Raw genomic sequence first — 15,412 nt, 5'->3', positions numbered from 1 at the left:
GGGTCCTCAGTGCATGCAGACTATAACGCAAACTTTGTAGACGACAGCCAAAGTCTTCACAATCTTAAATGGACCTTTCCAGTGTCATTGCCCTCTTTCTCTCCTGCCTGTTAGGATCCTATGATTTTATATGCCCCGTTTCCTGCTACACTTTCTCCCATCCTGCGAGACCCAAACTAAATGTCACTTTCTCTGTGCCATCGCCACTGACACTTCCGTGAAGCTGAGCTTTCTCCTATTTTTTCCCACAAAACTCTGTATATAATTGTATTATAATATTCTTTTATCATTGATTATAACCATTGGTAGAGTGGCTCCTGGAAGACTCACATTATTGCTTATTTAACTATTCACTGGTTTGTTTTTAATATGTTTATGGAATGATAGTATCACTTTTCAATTAGAGACAATAGCAGATCAACCTGTGTCTGAGGTTGGCCTTCAAGGTGGATAGGGCTGTAAACTTAGGAAGAAGAGGAAGAAAATTCAACTTTTTTTTTATGAGACCATGATTACTTTATGTCTTATATCAAATTATAAGACTATGGCATTGAGTTACTCAAAGTGGTAAGGCATGGGTGCTGAGTAGATCAGTCTGGACTAGGTTAGGCTGCAGTACCAAAGATCTCAAAACCACAGACCCTTATCAAGACAAAGGTTTCGTCTTGGCTCACATGCATGTCCATCATAGGTAGGCGCCCCTTTGTCTTTGTTCCAGGACCAAAGCTGGAGGAGTAGTTGCTAAGGGGATTGCTCGAGCCTTGTTACAGAAGGAAAAGAAGATCTCTCTTCTTTGTGGAAATGGCATGTCAGCCCTAGTGAGTCACATAGCCAAATAGGATAACAATGGGAAAGGTAAGTCTATCTTAAACAGAATCCAGTCAGCCACAGATGCTGTTGGAAGTTCACAGGTGACATCATCACTACCATGTTCCTCCTCACTGTCACGTCCAAACCTCTACACTCGTTTACTTTGATGGAAATCTAAGAAAGCACAGCCTGCCACCATGAGGACAGTCATCCATCTTTATTTACTTTGAGTCTTAAGTTGGAAAACAGCAAAGAAAAAAAGAATCATACTGTGAAGTTCACATATCTATTGGTTTTATATGAATTATGGACTGTGATACAAACCCAAATGGTAAGATTTGCCCAATGGAACTAGGACATCTATTAAATTGCATGCACGCTTGGTGCCTGTCTGCTCTGAAAATCTGTTCGACATTATGGATATTTTTCTTTAATTAAAAATAGCTTGATTTTTCAAATACTGACACTTCACCTGGATTTTGATTCATCTTTCTTTACCCCCAAATGGACATGTAGTAAAACAATTTCTGAGTACATCATATCACCAAAAAAAACCCATCTACATGCCACTGGAAATATTTTGAAGTCACATTCTTAAAAAAGCTAATCCCCCATCAAATGTTGTCAACAACTAAAGCATTTCTGATATTTATTTAATACTCTTACCCCCTTTTGCAAGTCATTTAGTGAACACAGATACTTTCGTTTGCATAGGCAAATCCTGTTGGGAAGTTCTTTCAATCAAGAAAGAAGTCCTAATTTGTGAACTCCTCTTATAATCTGCAGAGTCAATGTCTTTAAAATGGTGAAGAATTTCTTTGCCAAACAAGTTCCGAGGCAGAATAAAAATCTTGACACTCTGGGTTCAGACAGAGCATCTGTGATGCTTGGCAACACATCTGGTTCTGCTGCTTTGGTGCACAAACTGCTCCTCATCTCAGCATACAGTGGTGTCAGCCAGTGTCGACAACTCTGCCAGCGATCCCGAAAAAATCCTGTCTAGTTCTAAACGTTGTCAACCTGAGAAGAGCCAGGGCTGACACACTGCTATTTCAAGAGGTTTTGTCAAGATATGCAAGTAGAATAGGAAGTTCACTGCTACAATACAAAAGTTAACTAGCTTTCCAGAGACTTGTCTTACAATTTTAGGAAACTTCAAATGAAATCACTGATTTTCTTTTTCCTTCCTTCCTTCCTTCCTTCCTTCCTTCCTTCCTTCCTTCCTTCCTTCCTTCCTTCCAAGGCAAAGGATCCACCTATCAGAATAACTCAATAGGAAAGAGTTCATTCATAGCCCACTCTACTTGTCCGATGCCAAAAGATTCCACTGCGATTGAGCCAACTCTGATTCATAGTGACCATGCAGGACAGGGTAGAAGTGTTCCAGAGGGTTTCTGAGGCTGTAAATCTGCACCAGCAGCAGACGGCCCAATCTGTTCCTCCCGCGGAGCAGCAGGTGGGCCCACACCACCAGTCTTTCCATGACCAGCCTCCCCACCTCCCCACCACCCCCGCTGTGCTGCTTCATTCTTGCCAAATTTTCTAGGTGATCTTTTAATTGAAATCCTCTCGGGCTGGGCATCTTGGAGGAAGATGTTCATCTAAGCATTTGGGGGCTGGAGGAGAGCTCTGTAGACCAAGAAGAACACTGCGTGGTGGCCAGGTGGAAAGTCCGGCACAGATGGAAACACAAGAGCAATTCTTTGGAAAGCTAATTCTGCCCCAATGACCTTACTATGAATCATAGTATTTAATCCTAGTTTTCAATGATTTTTTTTAGGTGTCATCAAGTTGCTTTGAACTCATAGCGACGCTATCTATGCACAACAGAACAGAACTCTCCCGGTCCCGTGCCCATCGATGGAGCCATTGTGTTAATTCATCTTGTGGAGGAACGTCCTCTTTTGTTGCTGCCCTTTGACATCCCAACCAGGACGTCCTCCAGGGACTCGTCTCTCCTGACAAGTCCAAAGTACACGAGATGAGGTCCCACTATCCATCCTTGCCTCTAAGGAGCACTCTGGTTGAACTTCATCCAAGGCAGATGAGTTTGTGCTCTTGGCAGGCCCCGCTACTTTCAGCGTTCTCCGCCAGCACCGTAATTCAAATGCACGGACTCTTCTTCCGTCTTTCTTATTCAATGTCCAACTTTCACATGCACACGAGGCAATGAAAATACCAAGGCCTGGGTCAGGTATACCATAGTCCTCAAAGGAACAGCCTTGCTTTTGAACCCTTTAAAGAGGTCTTGTGCAGCAGATTTACCCATTGCAATGTTTTCAATGATAGAGTATCAATAAGACAGACTCTGGGTTTTTTTTTTGGGGGGTGTGTGTGCAGTGTCCTTCATTGATTAATTATTTAATTAATTAAATGATAGACTTTGCAAATGATTACCTCATTGACACAGTATAAACTCAATTGAAAATATTTTAGAGGAGTCTTGGAAATCCACAATGCCTAGCCTCATATAAGAAAATCTCAGGGGACAAGGGAACTGATATCAAGGAGTTCAAGAAAGAAAAAGAGGTTTTGAAACTGATTGTGGTAGCAATTGTACAATACTGCTTGACATGATTGAACTATGGAATGACATTATGTCTGGATTAGTCAGGTGCTCCCATGTTTCTTACTGCACTCCTTTGCCAATTCATGCTTCAGAACTCAACTTCCATGACACTGAAAAGCCACATTCAACCGGATGCCACAGGCACTAAGCCCCTGCTGTGCCAGAAACTCCACAAACTCCTATCAAGGCAGACTTCGGCCTCCTTGTTGACTTTTTCGGAGCTCAGTTAAAAAGTATTTTTGTGTTATTTTTGAATTTGTTTGAGGGTATAAGCACCCTTGTCAGGAGGAAGGCAGTGAGAGCAACTGAGATGTAAGACTTTATAAAGCTGTTTTAGCGTTGCTGTAAAATAATTCAACTTCTGTTTCAAAATATGCATGAAGAAAAGAGTGTGTGTGTGTGTGTGTGTGTGTGTTTCTTCCTTCTTTGGTATGAAATCTATAAGTTTCTTCAGATTCTCAATGGGCCTGAGACCTAAATAGGGCCAATATTCACTGCCCTGGAGTTTTGTGGGACTGAATTTTTCTTCATATGAAACATATAAAAAATGCCATATATAGCTAGGGAGATAGATGAAGTGTGTATTATGAAGAAGTGAAATTCTACTGAAAAATAAAGTTAATTGGCCACGCTGCTCCATTGTTGTTGTGAAGTTCTGTGGAGCCTGTGCTGAGTAGAGGGCCCTATGAGAACTGAACACCGCCCCAGCCTGCACCATCCTCACAATCATTACGATGCTTCGGCCTGTCGTCGTGTGGTCCCACCATCATCAGTCCACCTTACTGGGGGGGTCTTCCTCTTTTTCACTGATTCTCTACCCAGTATGATGTCCTTTTATAGGGATTAGTCTCCTCCAATAACATGTCCAAATTATTTAAGAAGTCCTGCCATCCTGGTTTCTTAAGGTGTGGTCAGGCTGTACTCTTCCAAGACAGATCTTTTATTCTCCTGAAAGTCCATGGTCTATTTAGTATTGTTGTTGTTTTTACCAACACCATCACTTAATATGCATCAGTTTTTTTGCCCTTATCCATTGTCCAGCTTTTGCATGCATATAAGGTGACTGAAAATATCTTGGATCAGGGACATCTTGATTTTTACTGACTCACTATACAGATTGAATACTCATTCACTGTCATGGAGTTGATTCTGACTCTGTTGTTAGGTCCCATTGAATCAGTTCTGACCCATGGCGACCTCTTGCACAACAGAACAAAGCACTGCTCTGTCCTATGCCATCCCCACAGTGCTTCCTACGTTTGAGCCCACTGTGGCAGCCATGGTGTCAATCCATCTCAGTGAGAGCCTTTCTATCTCTTGCTGCCCCTCTACTTTACCAAACATGGTGTCCTTCTCCAGGGACTGGGCCTGACAACATGTCCAAAGTATGTAAGACAAAGCATCACCATCCTTGCCTCCTGGGAGCTCTCTGGCCATACTTCTTCCAAGGTGGATCAGTTTCTCATTTTAGTCCGTGGTACTTTCAATATTCTTCTCCAGCAGGACAAAGTAAACCTGCCCCCGTGGATTGCCAAGACCGCAACTCTTTATGGAAGTAGAAAGCCTTATCTTTCTCCCACCAGATTGAGTAAGGATGTAAAATTAGGACATAAACCTTTCCTGATCTTTAGCCAAGTAGTATTTTCATTCTCTGTTTGAACAACTGCTCTGTAGTCTTTATGCAGGGTCTATATGAGCACAATGAAGTGTTCTGAAATTCTCTTGCTTTATAACATATACCATAGTTTTTTATGATCCATACAATCAAATGCCTTTGCACAGCCAATAAGACACAGATAATCATCTGTCTGGTATGATCTGCTCTCAGTCAAGATCCACGAGGATGGGAAGAACTCCTATTTTACACATGCCCAGTATCATCAGGATACACAATCATGAAAAACTGTCTACTCCCTCTAGAATCATGTAGCAACATTGGTACTAGAAGATAGCAGAGAAATAATCTAGTTGAATTCCTTCTTTTTTAAATGAAGAAATTTGTTCAGTCAAATTTGAGTTACCGAAGTTGACCTACATAATAAAGTGTAGAACTCTGACTAACTCTTAAGATTTCTGATACCAAACTTGGCATTTACACCTTCTGTTAAGACAGTATTTTCCAGGAAAAATTTAAAGTACAGCTGCATATTACCTGAAATATTGTCTTTAAAGTATTGAGGTAGGACAATAAGGAGACACATCTTTCATCTCAGATCTGGGTCCTGCACTTCTAACTTTCCACTTCTCTTTACTGTGCTTCTGCATATACAGCACTTTCCTGCCACATGAGCAAAGGAATGTATGGATGGTAGAATAAGAGTTCCCTAAAGGTGTCCACATCCCTATCCCCAGAATTGGTAAAAATGCTGTCCTACATTGTTGTCTTAGGGTGAGTTTTCTAGAGAAATAAAACTAGTGAAGCATATAGATGGATCTATAGAAAGGTAGATAAGTAAATAGAGAGAATATAGATGGATTAATTGATTGATCTCAAGGAAATGGCTCATGCAACTGTAGAGGCCAGCAGGTTTCAAGTCTGATGTAGACATCAGGTTGACGGCTTCTACTGGCTGCAAGGGTTAACTAATCCAAGATGGGCAGGCAGTACAGCTGACCACTGGCTTAACTCACCAAAACTGGAGGTCAGATGATGACAAGAAAGCTGCTGAATTCAGAGTGAGCAAAAAGCTAGAGAGCTATGTCATAATGTCCACATCTATTGGATTTAGCCACACTTCTGAAGAAGCTTCTTTTCAACTGATTGGCTAACCATACCAGATCTCATCATGGAAGTAATTACATTATATCAAATTTCAAAATGAGGTAATAGCATGTTACAACATAACTGCTACACTCCATCAGAATGGTCAAACCACGGAGAATCATAGTTGACATACAACTTTACCCATCACAGTGGCCAGGGGCAATAAAGGTAACATGTAATTTAGGTTTTTTACTGATTCCAGGTCATGTGACTGTCTACTCAGTACCTATAAACACCAACAGATCCTCCAATGAAAAATGGACTCTTCTACCTTTTTGCTAAATTTATTCTTACTTGTTCTTCTCAGAGAAGATCATAAAAGGAAGGAAATAGTCTCTCTGGGCCTGCTTTCTGACAAGGCATCCTAACTCTGATCAGAATATATAATAAACAAGTGGGATATATTATCCTGTGATTGCAATATATACCTTAGTTTTTAACCTCTTGTCTGAGATGTCTTCTATAATCTTTTCATGGACACAATTAGGCAAGCAGGTTTTCCTGATTTGTTTATTGTAGAATAGTTGGGTTACAGTCTAGTCAGATACGCAGAAAGAACACAATTAGTGTTCCATATGTGCTTAGATAATTTGGGGAGGCAGAATCCTAATAGGGTTGCTAACACGTCTACTCTCAGTGCACGTATTCTGTACAGTCCCCGCCCTCTGATGTGCGTGTGTGTGTGTGTGTGTGTGTGTGTGTGTGTGTGCATTTATGACTACTGTGGCACTCATTCATGAGTAGGTTAGGTCAGCTTGGGTAGCCCTGAACTAAGCAAGTTACTCCTTAAAAGGGCCTGTGTTATTCTGAAGAAAGAAATTTGAATAGTAAGAGGGACTTCCTAAAAGGGAGATTCTTCAACGATTAATTAAAAGATAGAAGAGATTACGTGAAAAGGACATCAAGATGGCTGGTAGGGGGCTACAGAAAGCAAGGGAACAAGACTTCAGTCCTACAACCATGAATAAACTGTGAGATTCTGGTGTGCAGAGGGCTATGGATAACAATGGAAGCCCAAGATACATTTGTGAGATCTACAGAGGAAATAGCCTCCCATGATTTCCCTCTGTCCATAATGGAGGGATGGGACTCAACTGGTTACTGAACAGCGCGCACTGGGGAGATGACTATAAGAGATCACAACGAAAGACCTGACTGGAATGATGAAAACCTTTTCACTTGATCCCCGCTCTGATGCATGCTGGGCCAGGTCTGGTTTCAACATTCTCTCTCTCTCTGTTTTGCTTCTTTCTCATATTGGGGCTTATATCTGATGTATTTTGTCATTGTGGGTAGCCCTCTTGAATTTTTCTTATATGTGTTTCTGTTTTTCGGTATATGAAACCCAGGATTGATGACCATATAGAGACAACAAGCAGAATAAGGGTTCCTGGGGGGTAAAGTGGGGAAAGGAGGTAAATAGGAGCTGTTATCAAGGAGTTCAAGAAGGAAGAGAATGTTTTGAAACTGGCTGTGGTAGCAATTATACGATACTGCTTGATGTAATTGAACTATGGAATAGGATATCTGTATTAGCTCCCAATAAAATGGTTTTGAAAACAGACAGACAAAAAGAATTGGGTCTGGCCAACAATCTGAATGGGCTTGAAAGCGAGTTCTTCCTCAGATACTGCAGATGAGAACTCAGCCTGCCTCCTGCGCAAAGAACCCTGTTGAACCAGGAATACACACACACACACACACACACACACACATCTTGCATCTCTTTCTTGCCTTATTCAAAGCCTTGGTCTGTTTCCCTTCCATGCAGTTCTTTCCTTAAATAGAATTGGAAAATGCCACTTTGTTAGATTAACATCTTCTCTCATACCGCATATAAGAGTTCTCTCTCCCCTTACCTCACCCCCACCCCTACAGCTGACTTGAGATGCAGAGACATATGCATCTTGGGAAGGCTACATACATATCTAGGGCTTGACAAATCAAACCAGAAAATACAGACTTCCAGAATTAAAATGAACAATCTGTGCATTTTGAAATAACTCAGATAGGCTTCATTCCATGGCATCTAGTTTTCTTGAGACACAGTAACCTTGACATAATGGTTGAAGAAAAAGGGGAAGCAGTGTTAGCATAAATGCCTGAAGATTTTAAAATCTTTTATCAATAAACATTACTAGAATGTCATGCATTTGAATCCCTGCTTTTTCTGAGGAAATCCTGCATTCTATCTTCTGCTTCCTTATATTGCAACTGGATCTTATTACAAGGGTAGGAAGCACCATAGGAAGCATGCCTGAAGTTTTTAAGCTACAAAATGAAAGCTGATTTTCATTAATTAAATGTCTAGATCATGCAGATTGACCACTGTCTTATTATATACAACATGGTGAAAAACAGTATTATGTGGCTTATTGATAACCCTGTCAATGTAATGTAGCTAAGTCTGATTTGCTATTAACCACATAGGTCGGATTGGGTGTCAGGTGAAAACTCAGATCAAACTGTAGCTTTGTGGTTGAGTGAGAGAATGCTCTGCAACAAGGGGAATTGAGAACACAGTATGATGTCTCTCTTACATTTAATTCAGGGATACTGTCAGCTCCAGCACCGTTTAACAGTTGAACATAGTGCTTCTACATAATGTAGATGTGAAAATATTAACAAGTCAGTGATTCATAACAAAGACTCCCTCACCATTCAAAACCCATATTCTCTGCCTTTGTGAAAATGGTGCAATTGGATTAAGCGAGAAGTCACCTCATTGTCGGTTTAGGCAAAGGGGGACAATGGCTCCTCGAGTGAAGAATAAGTCTGAAGATCACATACCCTGACCAGCTTTAATAAAAAGGATGAATTCTAGGGGAAAATTACTTGCAAGACCACAAGCTGAAAAAGTTTAAGATGTGGAGTGCCAGGTGTAAATCCATTCATGACTTCGTCTTTCCCAACTTTTACCGGCGTCTTCCTAGCTGCTCATGAACAAGAAGTCCTGATGGAAAGTGATTCGCAAAGTGAATTGTAATCTTTATCTGCTTCATCTCCTTGTACTACTTAGTGACTTTGCCATTGATATAGTTCTGCTGAGGGAAAACACTCCAAGCTCAAGTGAAATCAACAACTTCAGTTGATGCCCACACGGACCCTGTCAAGTAGCCAATGACTCGCCCTTTCATTGTGAGTGACTAATATCAATGCTGGCTCTAAAGAAAGACACTTTTCATAATCACCCAACAATCTGCTAAATGAAAACATATGGGTGAGCTTAGGCAAAGCCTGCCAGGGGTCTTTGCTGAATGGAAAACAGGTGCTCTCGTTCTGTGCCACGTAATACCCCATTTACCCCCAAGTCCAAAGGTTAGAGGACTAATAGCTGTGCCTTGTGGTAATCAGGGAAAGCCGAGGCACTAACCCTGGTGAAACATCTGGGACATATTTCACATACTTGCAACATATGCTTCAGGTTCAATTAAAGTGAGGCTTTGGCACATTTATTAATCTTTTTTACTTTTATCCTATAAGAAGCCCCACTGACCTGACCCCACTATTATACCACATGAGAAAACAGAGGAATAATGAGAGCTCGAGGTCAGTACTTGCTCACATGGCAAAAACCACATTTGTTTTCTCATGAAATTCCATTACGCATGAGTCTATACACAAACTTTAAATAGAGGAACCAATGAATTTTTTAAAGTAGGAAATGACCCTTCTTCCATTCCGACGTACTGATAGCCGAGACTGACGACATTTACCACTGTGAGAGCCAGCCAAGAGGTGGAAGCTGGAAAATGGAGACTTGAAGGAGCCTCTCATACTTCCATTTTACATAATAAAAACTATATCTCAAGATGTCCACTCTAAGATTCTCTCTTCTATTATGCAAGCACTTAAAAGTCTATTGTAAATTATTACATTTGCCACTTTCTTCTCCTTCTTTTTGTTTGGATATGCTTTCTGTGCCATCAACTGCATTATGAATAAAAATGCCCTCTTCATAGATCTCTCAAATAAAAGGGCTGGATTTATGAAAATCAGCTCACGACCCTTTCAGATGGAAAACACACTGTGTGGGCATCTGGGATGGAAGAATAGAGTTGAATTCACACCGTAATTTAAGCGCTCAGTTTCAATCAATTTTGGTAACTAGATCTGAAAATGTGTTAGAACCAAGGTGTCGATTTCAGACCACTAAACACTAGGTTACAATAGATACCACTCCCGAGGGTTGGTGTCGTTTCCACCTTGGCATGTTGCACTTGACACCTGTGCTTTGGTGAGGTGGTTAACAAGGCGTGCCAATTTGTTCTCCATCCCTAACATCCTCTCTATTAAAACATGACCCCCCCCAAAACAAGAGATTAGTGGTTCTGAATATCTGGACACACACACACACACACACACACACACACACACACACACTGTGTTGTCTTCAAGCAGGGACATTGAAGGAATAGACTTCACTAAGGGTTTCCCTGGATTCACATTTCAGGGGAAACGCCTGCTGCTGGGATGGGTCTTTATGGTGGCTTTAATAATAAAGCAGCACCAAGCAAGGGGAAATGGCCATAAATGGATGGCAGCTCAGTGTTTATCAGCGAAGAAATGATGATTCAAAGCTGGCACGATGAGTTAAAATACAAGCTCTCTACAGCTCTACCACTGACCTTAACAATAAATCATATCATTTATTGCCAGAAGTGTATGCTCCTGTGATTTAACATTAAAAACAAGCACATATGTGTTTTTGCAGAAAGGAGATTTTATTAGTTTATGTTTGATGATGTCGCTAATGACTAAATGATATACAGAAGAAAAAAAATTCACATAAAAGCTCTCTCACTTGAAAAATGTTTGCAAAAGCATTAGAAGGGAGGAGTGTGAGTGTGTGTGTGTGTGTGTGTGTGTGTGTTTCTAGTTTCTTTCAAGCATAGAATATCGTTCAGGGGAAAAGATCACTTGGGAGGTTAACTAATCACTGAATTTTTCTTACACACTTCTAATACTTGCTTCTCACACACAAATTCCTACACCGGGATATAACTGTACATCTCTACTGGAATCAAAGGTCAAGGCCATAAATTAAGATACGCTGTTATTTTTCTCCTTTCTTCACAAAAATTTCATTGCTTTCCTACAACAGAATCCAGATAGGTTCTGGTGAAGGTCAAAATCTGGTTTAATATGCCGAGCAATATGAAAATAATTAATGTGGTTTCCCCTCCCTTTCCCAATCCCACACTGAGACTTTTTCTATTTTCACTCTAGAAATGCCCAGCGAGGTGATAACGGCAGCACCAGACTCTGCTTGCCATAGAACGCTGTCCTTCTGACCTCAGCCCTTGCTGCAGTGGTACAAGGTCACTCTCATTTCCTTCCTCCGGTGTCCCCTCTCCCCAGAGCCCAACCTATGCAAGCAGTCTCCAACATGACCTGTTATGTCCTGTGGTCACCATCCTGTGGTCAGCCAACCGGCCGTCGAAGTGCAGGCCTCTCTGAGTGGCTTTCCACACCCAAGAACCACCCAGCCGTTCCAAAGACAGACAGTGATTGGGGAGCCCTGGGCTTGTTTAAACATCCCCGGGAGCATTCCACACATGAGTCCCTTTGGGAAGCCTTTTTCTTTTAAAGTCCAGATGACAATGGCCAGGTTCAAAATCACGCAGGCTGTCGCTCTTTTTTTCACTTCCCTCGCCCCGCTCTCCCCAAAGTGTAGTCCAATTTGTAACACTCAAGATAGGACACATTTTTGCCCTTCAAAACCAGTTGTCACTGCTGTTATCTTCACAAGAGCTATCAAGTTCCAGACAAGCTGAATTATTTTAGTTTTGTTCCTGGCAGAAAAATATTTGACCCAGCTCTGGACAAAAACGAAGAGGATTTATAGCCTTCTCTCCCTCTTTGCAACATGCAGTGGCATTGTTAGGATGATAAACAGCACTGTCCAATTTCCTGGACTCAAACACTTCAACTCCTTTTTTAACTGTCTGTGAAAACAGTGGCATGTCTACATTCCCCCATCCCCAGGTACCCAAGTGCCGGGAAAGATAATTACCTTGTCATCTTTGTCATCTTCTTCCTCCTCGTCCTCCAGCATGTCCTCTACTACCTGCAGACAGAAACAGAAGGCGTTCTCGTGATCTTAGAGGAGAAGATTTTGTTCTGTCATTTGGAACCTCTTGGAATGAAAACTTTATTAACATTCAAAACAGATGCACTGAGAGAGGATATTTGATCTAGAGGTCGGACTTAGGAAAATGCTATACCTTTAATTTATCAAAACCAGGGGACTCTATTTGTAGGGCAAGCCCCGTGACAACTTAAAGAATCTGAAATCCCCACACAGTAAACGAGCATTAATTTGGGGAAGGCTTTAAACCAGGGGCATCTCCTTCTTACCTGTCCTCCTGTCTACATTCACCTGACATTTAGAGTTAGGTAATTAAGCATAAAATAACTCTGCGATTTCTTATTTACTTTTCACCAAATGCCCAGATAAGAACGACATGCTTCAAATGGTTCATGCTGTGTCTATGGCATAAGATCAACACAGTCTTTGTGGGCCCCAATTCTAATTCTCACACACATCAGTCACCCGTTGACCATTGTCGTGTTGCTTGGCTTGCTTTTGTGGGTTGTCTGGCACTTTAATTTTTAATTCTCTGTAATTGTATACAAGGATTATAGCATGAGAAGAGGCATTGTTATTAAAAGAAGGCTGAGAAATGTATCCCATACTCAGGTACGTGTATGTGACCTACGCAGATGGATATGAATGGTTGGATTTTAGCTAATGGTTCCTACTCGGCAGAACAGACCAGTCACTTTGGACTTGCCAGGTGGTTTCCTATTCTCTCTCTCTCTAAATTCACACTAAAATACACGCACACATGCAGCAGGAATTCACCCCATTTCAGGTGCTTCCTTATTATTTTACACACCCACCCATATACACACTCATTCTATAGAAATTAAAATGTATAAAAAACTCTTGAGAGGTGCTATAGTTCAGATAAATGACAATTTGGGATTGTATATGTGCCATTTAGTATCATTTAAAAGTTCTTGTGATGCTTTTAAAAAACACATTGAAATTTGATCTATGAATTCATACAATCTGTTTTAGAAGAAGTAAGGCCAGAGTGTTCCTTAGAGGTAAGGATGGTGAAAGTTCCTCGTACATACTATGGACATGTTGTCGGGAGAGACCAGTCTCCAAAGTGGGACATCGTGTTTGGTAAAGCTGAGCAAAGGCCATGAGGAGATGGGCTGACACTATGGTTGTAATAATGGGCTCAAAAAACAGGAACATTTGTGGGTGTGGCGCAGGACTTGGTAGCATTTCCCGCTGTTGTGCGTAAGGTTGCTATGAGTGGGAACTGACTCGATGGTCCCTATCAACAGCAGTGTTTCTGAACAGAATCAGTAGAACGATGGTTAGGGGAAGAACTGACCTGTAATCTAAGAGCACATGCAGACCCAGTCTTCTTTCATGTGACTTTATAACCCGGACAGAGATTTCCTATGAATAAGAACTAAGACTGATTTATTCAGAGTTCCACAAACCAAGAAAATACGTTAGGACGCTCAGTGATTCCTAATTATTATTCCTAAATATTCAAAAAGCATCAGCTGAGTTTTAAAATTACAGTTCCAGGTCTCGTGAACAAGGAGGTGACCCCAAACCTTCAACATCCTGTGATATTTTTGCCTAATTTAATGTCACACTTTACATTTTATATTAAATGACAGCACTTTGTGGTCTTTCATTTGGACATTCAGCCTTTCAAAAGAACCATAGTATAAAAACATGTTGTTTCTAATGCCTTGTGAGAATTTACACTTACTATGGGGATATAAAAAACAATTCAGCTTTAGCAAGTGTCAAAGATATTTGACATTCTCTCTAACCATTTTTTCTTCATTCATTCCATAAGCTTTTATTATAAACTACCTTGTCCAAGGCACATGGTGCTAGATATTGTGAGAACACAGATGAACAGCACACAAGTACTGAATCTCTACATCCAGTAGCCCTCACGTGTTTCTAATCAGGATACTATAAATGGGGATGAGCAGCTAATCTTTCACATTAATAGTTAATTTCCCCAGGTTTGAGGCAGTTCTCTCATATATATGTGTGTGTGTATATATATATATATATATATATATATATATATATAGAGAGAGAGAGAGAGAGAGAGAGAGAGAGAGAACAGCAGTGACAATTGAGGTGCTATGTGCCCAACGATTCCCAGTTGGGCTATTTGAGACAGATTTTAAAAGTAAAGAGGGACACGATGTTTTAGAACATTGCACACTGTGCTGTACCCCAGGAATTCATCTCACACATTTTAAAACATGACTTTTACTTTGTTGTTATTACATGCTATTGGGTTCGTTCCAACTCATAGCAACCAGATGCACAATAGAATGGAAGACTGACTGGTCCTGCCCCATCCTGCTGTTCTTGCTTGAGCCTCGTGTGCTAATCTGCCTTGTGGAGGCTCCCCTACTTTTTCACTGACCCTCTGCTTTGCCAAATATGATGTCTTTCTTCAGGGACCAGTCCCTCTGGATAACATCTCCAAAATATATGAGATGAAGTCTTTCCACCCTCCCCTCTTCTTTTAAAAAATTTAACAGTTTTATTAACATATAATTCACATACAGTCCAAAAGTTTAAACATATTAAAGTTGTACAATCATCATTATAATACATTGCAGAACATTTTTGTCTTCCTTGAACTTATTATTAGTTCCCCATTGCTCTTCAACTTCCCTGCCATAAATCCAAGCTGCTATTAATCCAGCTACTATCTCTATAGATTTACTGATCCTAGATTTCCTATAGAGAAAAACCAAAAAATCCAACACAAAACAAAAACAAAAAATCCCCAATAACGGTAACAAAATAAAACATAACAAAATTCAGTTTAAAAGAAAGGAGAAATGGGTGTTAACAAACCCAGGGACAAGGGAACAACAAATGATACAAAATCAATAGCGAGGAGGGTGTAGGACTGGTGGGGCTTGATCAAGGGCAATGTAAACGAGACGAATTACTGAAATCCAAATGAAGGCTGAGCTTGATAGTGGGACAAGGGGAAAGTAAAAGGAAATGGAGGAAAGAACTAGGAGGCAAAGGGCATTTATAAAGGTCTAAATACAGGCATGTACATATGTAAATATATTTATATAGGATGATGGAGAAATAGATCTATGTGCATGCATTTCTAGGTTTAGTATTAAGGTCACAGATAGACATTGGGCTTCTACTCAAGTACTCCTTCAATGCAAGGGAGTTG

At 40.7% G+C, this 15,412-nt stretch overlaps 1 protein-coding gene across 1 annotated transcript in view; it reads right to left on the bottom strand.

Annotated features, from left to right (window-relative positions):
• MCTP1 (multiple C2 and transmembrane domain containing 1) overlaps positions 1–15,412 on the bottom strand; it is a 337,725-nt gene that overhangs the window by 75,383 nt on the left and 246,930 nt on the right. The window contains exon 16 of the mRNA XM_045285196.1: positions 12,160–12,213. Within this exon, the coding sequence (XP_045141131.1) occupies positions 12,160–12,213 (54 nt within the window). The remainder of the gene's footprint in view (positions 1–12,159; positions 12,214–15,412) is intronic.

Source organism: Echinops telfairi, unplaced genomic scaffold, assembly GCF_000313985.2.
Source record: "Echinops telfairi isolate 266 unplaced genomic scaffold, ASM31398v2 ScPeMD7_7469;HRSCAF=8507_1, whole genome shotgun sequence".
Lineage (NCBI taxonomy): Eukaryota > Metazoa > Chordata > Mammalia > Afrosoricida > Tenrecidae > Echinops > Echinops telfairi.
This window is presented reverse-complemented; position numbering and strand designations above follow the sequence as displayed.